This window comes from Psittacula echo (genome assembly GCF_963264785.1).
Source record: "Psittacula echo genome assembly, chromosome: 5".
In the NCBI taxonomy this organism is placed as follows: Eukaryota; Metazoa; Chordata; class Aves; order Psittaciformes; family Psittacidae; genus Psittacula; species Psittacula echo.
Genome location: NC_137739.1, coordinates 743,421 through 751,159, shown reverse-complemented (window position 1 = coordinate 751,159; position 7,739 = coordinate 743,421). Strand labels below are relative to the sequence as shown.

The 7,739-nt window shown below is 53.1% G+C and overlaps 1 protein-coding gene across 3 annotated transcripts in view; it reads left to right on the top strand.

The window, feature by feature from the left end:
• The first annotated feature begins 4,640 nt into the window (after positions 1-4,640).
• TNRC6A (trinucleotide repeat containing adaptor 6A) overlaps positions 4,641-7,739 on the top strand; it is a 48,488-nt gene continuing 45,389 nt past the window's right edge. For 2 of the 3 annotated variants that reach the window (XM_080617188.1, XM_080617187.1), the window contains exons 1-2: positions 4,643-6,364; positions 6,961-7,008. In XM_080617188.1, coding sequence (XP_080473314.1) covers positions 6,360-6,364; positions 6,961-7,008 — 53 coding nt within the window. In that variant the 5' untranslated portion in view covers positions 4,643-6,359. Of the gene's footprint in view, positions 6,365-6,960; positions 7,009-7,739 lie in introns of all 3 variants that reach the window. The other variant, XR_013956775.1, reaches the window with a different exon arrangement.

The window sequence follows — 7,739 nt, the reverse complement described above, 5'->3', positions numbered from 1 at the left end:
TGCTCTGCAAAGCTGCGAAGGGCCTCGGGAGTTATTAAGAGTGCAGGGATTTATATTCCCATTCACTCCTGAGTTTCCCATGGGGAAGGGTCCACCCTATCGCTCACCTATGACAGAGCCTAACCCCTGCGTTTCTAATGATCTGAATGTATAAAATCAGATTTGGTCCCAATCCTCAGTAGTTATGGGCTCACCTTCTGTTTCCCATAGTTCTTCCACCCACAGTCTGACACTGAGATCAGGCTTCCTGGCAGGATGGCTCCTCTCCTGCCTCCTCTGCCCTCACTGCCCCATCCTGAGGCACTCATCTTCAGAGAGCCACCGCTGCAGCTCTCCTTCACTGCAGCCTGGCTTCCCTATGTTCTACATCACACCCAGGGAGCTGCACAGAGTCTGGAGAAAGTGAATTTCCTCCAAGCTGAGAGTGTTTGCTCTGCCCAGGTGAGAGCTGATGTTGATTTTTTATGACCCAGCTATCTATAGATGAGCCACCCTGTTCTTGTGCCTGGTCCCTCGGTCATGGATGAGGACTGTGATGGGGCACCTCATGGGCCAGCCCAGGGCTCAGCAGCCACACAAGGATCCCCAAGTTCCCACCTTTCTGTTTAAAGCCCACGTGCTTTCCAAGAACCCCCTTCTCCATCCTCACCCACTGGAACAGCCCAGGACTGGGCATTGGCATGACCAAGAGCCGGCATCTGGTCCTGGATGCTACCCCCTTCTCCGGGGGCGCTGGGGGACCCGGGGTCCTGTCTCTTGGCTCCAGTGGCTCCCAGTCCATCCCAGTGTGGGCCCTTTCTCCACTGTGTCCCCATGGCAACGCGCGCTCCTGCCGCAGCGGCATCCTCGGCTCGCCACTTCCAGCGCTGCATTTGTATTCCCAGGCTTTGTCTCCTGCTCGGCGCTGGCAGGCGGCCAGGCCAGGCATCCATTTCAAAGCAGCCTTTGTGTTCTTGGTGAAATAGCTGCTCAGAAATAGATGTGATTCAATCAGCCGAGAACACCGTGTTTCTTTGCTTTCCGTCTTGCTCACAGCCAAGGTGCGGTTGCTCAGCGGAGCGGGGGCTGGCTCCTACCTGCACCCAGGGAATAGCCCCACAGAGCACAGATCACCCTGTGAGCCTGCAGGGATGGGGCTACACCTGCTGCAGAGGGGCAGCAGCAAGCAGGGGGGGACATTCTCTTCCTATCTCCCGCTATCCAGGCTCATCCAGGTCCAATGACAGTCAGGAGCACCTTCCACTAGAGCAGGTTGCTCCAAGCCCCATCCAACCTGGCCTTGAACACTGCCAGGGATGGCGCAGCCACAGCTGCTCTGGGCAACCTGGAATACTGGACCACTGGAACAACCACTTCCCTCCTGCAGTTCCTGCTCCTGCTGAGGAATGCAGGGTGAAGACAACCCACTGGAGGATGTGATCCATTAATTGCAGTGTCTGTCCTTGTCTGGTGGAGTTCAAGGCATAGAAAATGTGATATTACACATCTGCTTAAGTGTGCAGAGATACAGGCAAAAGCATGCATGTGTATGCATAGGTGTATCACTGTGGTTTAGTGAAGATCCACTACTGGAGATCCACAGTCCACGCATGGACTGGCAGCACAGGCATGACTTTGCATGGGGACACTTCCCTACCTGGAGACAAGTCCCCGGAGGTAGCAAGTGCCAGGGCTCATGCTGTGGTCTATGGTGCTGCTGATAAAGTGTGTCCTGGCCCCATTTTATTCTGTGTAATCAGGAAATTCAGCAGATGAGTTGCTTTCAGAAGCCTAAACCAGAGAATATTGCTGGCATGAAACAAAACGGTCTGTGGTAGAGTGGAAATCATTTGTGCTATTGTCAGCAAGAAGTGCAGTAGAAGTAGGTGAGATCTGTTAATCTGGTGCTGTGTGAGGAAGCGCGGTTGTTGAGTTAGACAATCAATAAGCATTGATTACAGAGAGGCTTACTCCTGTTAAACGTGATGGAGAACAGACAAGATGTACATAAACAGGAGCCCATGGCCAGGCAGGGTGTGCATCCCCCAGGGAGAGGGCAGGAGCTGCCCACTGCGGCTCCCATCCCTCTCCTGTGACTCTGGTGGTTTCCCTGGAGAACTGGCTCATTCGCTCACCAATTCATCAGCCCGGACCAGGGGCCTGAGCTATGCCCTGGATGTAGCTGGGGGGTTGAAGGTGAAGGAAGCCATTTCCTCCATGAATATCAGTTTTTGTGTGAGCTCATGGCAACTACTGAGACTGGAGGGTCCTCAGCCACATCTTCCTGCCGGTGGTGAAGAAGGGCAGTGCTTTGTGGCTCTGAGGGCTCTCCAAATATTGCCCCACTACCTCCTGAAACCTACAAACAAGCTAGAAAGAGCCATGCCTGCGAAAGGGACCCCAGCACACGGTGACCCTGCAGGCTCTGTGCTCAGCTGGATGCAGTGGCAGGCAATGCACAGGGGACACATGGCTGCACCCTGCTGTGGTGGCAGCACCTCAAGGGGAACCTTCAGAGCCAGAGGTGACTCTGGAACCAGCCTCCACCAGTCATTTGGACTGGGCTGTACCGCTAACAGAGCGCAGGGACTGGCAGAACGGGGAAGCCGCAGTGAGCCCATCGCTGTGATTTCCTTTTGGAGTGCAGTGCAGGCCTGGTAAATAAATGGAGATTGGAAACGTCTCTTGCACTGCACCACTTGAGGGGCCGGGGATGTGTGGATGGCGTAATTGGCTGGATGCAGAGTGAAATCCAGGCTCAGCGATTCCATTTTGCAGTTGGCAGCCTTCCCAAGCGCAGATCAGGGGAAGCAAGTTGCACTAGCTGTAAAGCACAGGGAAAGTCTTTATCTTTTATACTTTTTTGCTGATTTAAAGGGTAGGATTAAATTCTCATTTAATAATGCCAAATGCCTGCTGTCCCCTGCTCGGATCACTCTGTGTGAGTGTGATAATGCTGGGAAGGGAGCCTGGACTCAAGGCAGTGCTGCTTCTTCTCCTGAGCACAGATCTAATGGCTGTTTGCTGCCGCAGCCTGTGGAGCAGGCACCGACTGTTTAATCACAAGCCTTAGCCCAAGATGCACAAGATGCTGCTGCTTCCTAGCTCTGTTTGGAAGGCGAGCTGAATGCTGTCTGTTAGTGACTTCCAACTTTGTCATTTGGGGTTTCATCCTCCTCATGAAGGATCTTACAGAGACCCAGATATTCCTCGCTAACATAAAGAATCTGGTTGACTTAACTGAGCTCCTAAGCAGGCATTGTTTTCATGAGTAAGCACTGCTGCTCCGTACCTTTAGATCACCACTTCTTCCCATCGCCTGGGCTATTTTTAAATCTTGAAATGAAGCCTCCACAATGAACAAGGAAATGAGCCTGCGAGCAGAGGAGCACACAGAGCTCTGTGTTAGTGAGAAGACTGTTTTCCCTTGTCTGTCACATCAGCTCATTTAGATTGTTTAAGTCAAGTGCAATATTGAAAACAATCTGTTCTGCTCATGACAGCGTCTTCATTCTGGGCAATGCTGCTGAATGGAACAAGCAGCAAAGGGTTATTGACAGCAAATCCTCACGTTGCCAGGCCTGCCCTTCTCAGGTCACCTGAAAAAAGGCAGCCTCTTGCTTTATTTTCCCCAGACATTAAGCAGAAAGTGTCTTACATCGCGTCAGCTTTGCAGCTCCACACTGAAGCCTTCATTTTGCGTGGAGCCCTGACAGCAAACTGCAAATGAAGGGGAAGGGTGGAGGGGAAGGGAAGCACTGAAATGGCGCCAGCTTGGTTTGAACTGTTTTCAGTCAGCGCCTTTCCTGCCTCCCGCAGCTCCGTCTCTCGCTCTGATTGTGTGGAAATCCTAATTAAAACGCTAATGGGGATGTGAAGGCGGGAGGACCTGGGTGCGTGCCAGGCTGGCAGGGGGCAGATGGAGCCTGCTGTTGCTGGGTAAAGGCATTTGGGGATCACTGCCCAGAAGGGCATGTTTACCAAGTGGTGGAAGTGTAACTGCACAGATGCAGCCTTGGCAGCTGCAGGTTGCTCGCCCTTGAATAGTGGTTTCATTATCCCTAACTTCATGTATGACCATAGTGCTTTGGAGCCACTCGAATGCAAGGAGGAAATGGTAGAGTAAATAGTACAGGGTTAGTAAATGCAAAGGATCTGCTGACAGCGTACAATCAGCTGTAGTATTTACAGGGCAGAATGGAAGCAATCACTGCAGCGGTCTAGTTGCTAGGGGCATGTGCATAAATAAAATTAGAGAACAATCTAAAACAATAAAGAAAGCTACAGACCTTGACTATGAATTTTATTGACAGTGGCATAATGCAGTTAACGAAATGACATAACATTTATTAGCCTTCTTAACTGAGGACAGACTCAACGGCAGTCCTCCTACATCAAGCCGTTAAAGACAGATAAAACAGAAGCGCTGTGAATGAAACAGTAACAGGAAGCTGAATCACACGTCAGGAAATAATGACTTTCAGTTACACACTATCACATGGCAATCCCAACTTTTTTCATATGAACAAAAATAATCTTCAGCTGAAAAATGCCCTGCTCTATTCAAGCTGGCAGAAAGACAGTTGATTTCGCAGCAGATTTCCAGAGACGATTGCTCATTTGTCCAGGGCATCCATTTATTTTGCAGGTGAACAGAACAGCATTAATTTCTCAACCAGCATTAACAGGAATGGTAAAGGCCGACTGAAACTGGGCTGGAAAATGCTTGCGATAATGTGCAAGCCAGATGCAAAATGAGACCAAGAACTTTCCTATGCCAACAAACCCCCTTCCCTCAGTAGCTCTTGCAATCCAGCAGACAGGATGAGGCTTATTTCCATGCAAAGAGTGGGAGTTGAGAAGCAAATTAAACTGCTGAGCAGTTCTGTAGCACCTCCAATAACAATCAACCCCTTGGACGGCAGCTGTGCAGGCTGCTGGGGTGTTTTGAGCCAGCACTTTAGAGCTCGGTGCAGTAACAGCCACCCCAGTGACAGCTCTGCACCGGAGCAACCCAGCCCTGTGGCCAGACAGCGTACAGCCAGACTGGTACAGCTCAATAGCTTGTCTAAAGTTGTTAGGCAGAGATGAAGCTACAAGCGCGATACACCCTCACTGCCTGTGCACTGCTGGTGTACCTGGCATGGCATTAACTCCTTCTCAGTTCCATTTCTAAGGAGAAACCCATTACCTGTATCACTCACTATTAGTTTGCTGCATCTGCATCTTGCTGTAGGCACTGGAAATCGGAAGCAGAAATGAGCCATAATGTTTTCAAATACAGGTATCTTAAATGCACTCAAGAGTTTCAAAGCAATATTCTAAGCAAGCTTCTTATTCTACATTTCCTATCGGCGCCAGTAATAACACTTTAAAATGTTAAAAGCACTTAAAACACGCTTTCTTGCTGCTCAGCACTGTGAGACTTCCTTGCACTCGGGTTCTTAATTCTCCTCCATTGCTCCATGTCAGTTCTTTGACTCGTTTGCTTTCTCCAAATTAATTTCTGGGATATTGTTGCTGAAGCCAAGCACGGTGGCACGGACCCGGCTCATCAATCCCTCGCTCTTCGTTCTAGGGATCTGACGTTAGCCTCTCTCTGTGTACTTTGGGGATTAAGCCGTGTTCACACAAATCAATTTCTACCTCGGATCGCAAGCGCTGGATACTTTTCCATCCCCTCCCTCCGCCTAACAAAGCCGGTGGAAGGAGCAGAGACCGCTCTAACTCTGTCCTGATTCCTCACACTTTAACTTCTCCATCACTGTAGTTACGGACACCTCAAAGCTGGGCACAGCGCACCAGCGGCACCTCAAAGAGCTGCTCACGCAGGGAAAGATACTCTCAGAAGTGCGTGTTGCATCCTGCCCGTGCCCCGTCCCGCCGTGCCCGCTGCGCAATGTTCGAGGAGCGTGCGGCAGGAACCCCGGGTGCGCGCTGAGCTCCAGCACCGGCCGCTGCCCGCCCCACGGGGGTCACCCTGTCCCCGGGCGCTGCCGCCGCGGCCCTTGCGGGCTCCGGACAGACCCTCCCAGAGCAGCGCTCGGCGCGGCCGGGCCCGGTGGCGGTGATCGGGGCTCGTCCTCCTCGGTCCCGCCACAGCTCCAGGCCCGGCGCCTCTCCCCGTTGCTAGGGCCGGTCGCTGCGGCGCCATGTCGGGCGAGCGCGGTGCCCCGGAAGCGCTGCCCGGGGCGGGGTTTCGGTTCCTGTGCGGCGGGGCCGGGCCGGGCCGGGTGAGGAGGCAGGAAATGGCGGCGGTGCTGCAGCAGCTGCCGGGCCCTCCCGCTCCGCAGTGTCGGGCCCAGCCCGCATAGAGCCGCCGCGGCAGCCCGGGCCCGCGCCGCAGCCCCGCCGGGACGGACTCCGAGCACTTTACATACATGAGGTACCGCGGGGCCGGCAAGGGCGGGAGGCACGGTGGGGGCCCGGCGGCCGCGGGCGGGGAGGGGCCGGGCGGCGGGGGGAACCCCTCGGGGCGGCCCTGCTGCGGTGGGGGGAGCGCCGCCGCGGCCCGGGTTGGAGCGGGGCTGCGGGCGCGGAGCCCGCCCGGGCCGGAGGGGCTGGGGCCGGGGGGCTCGGCGGGAGGCAGCGGTTTCCCCGCGGGGCCGAGCTGTGACCCGCCGGGCTCGGCATTGTTCGCTCCGCGGAGGGGGCAGCCCTTTGTGGCCGGCGATCCGGTGGTGGCGGGGCAGGGCAGGCGGGCGGGCGGGTGCCGGGCAAGTTCTCGGGTAAAGTGATGCAGCAGAATTGTTCTCCTCCGAGCGCTCGGGTGTGTAGCGCAGGATGGGTGGCTGGTGGCGGCCGTGCCCCATCGCCTCCCTGCCCCTGGGTGAGCAGCCGCGGGGTCCTCGGCAGCCTGTGTTTGCTCCGGAGGAGCCCACGTTGGGAGCCCTGAGGGCACCTTAACCCCGCTCCTGGTTTATTTTTTGCCTTGTGCTGCATTACTGTTGACATGGAAACCAACACCGCTTTCTGTTCCAGAGAATTGGAAGCCAAAGCTACCAAAGAAGTCGAAAGAAAACTAAGCAGGTAAGATGCTCATTTGTATTCACTCCTACAGTTCGGAACAAGAATTGGCCTTGGGCTAGAAATCGTTGTGAGCTTAATCTGGAGCTTTAATCTCGTGTTAATTGTAAGGAGAAAAACCACCCTGAATTTGAAAATGTCCTTGGCTACGTAGCGAAATCCCTGCAATTTATTTAATTCTATAAACACCTTTTTATCGTGCGCTATTTACATAATAACAATATCAGGCTCTAGAATAGAGTTTCTTTAATAGGGCAGGGTTTTGAAGAGAAGAATAACTTACTTTTCTGTCCGAACATGCGGCACCCAACAATAGCTGAGAATTCAATTAAAGGCTTGCTTGATTTGGGGTTTTTTTCTATAAAGTTCAGGTAAATATTCTTGGGAGGCCAGAAATAGTTGCTTTTGGCAAGAAGCTTGCTTTAAGCTCAAATAAGCTCTATGTTGCTGTATAACTCTTAGCTCTTTGCCTCTTTTTCCATGAGGAGTTAAGCGCAGCTGGTTTCCCGTGAGCATGTAGCTCTTGTTTGAGAGCTTTGCAGACTGTTCAGCTCCTTTTCTCAGTTCCTCAGCTCAGGACTAAGGGTTATGTTGAGAATTCTGTGCCAGTAGCATCCGTGCCTTTGGTACTTCAGAAGTTACTTCCTGTGCACCGTTTATTTTTAGCGTGGTGCCTTCCTTGCAGATACCTGCCTCTTTCCGTTGGTTGCATTCTTTGGGTTTGACTTTTGTCC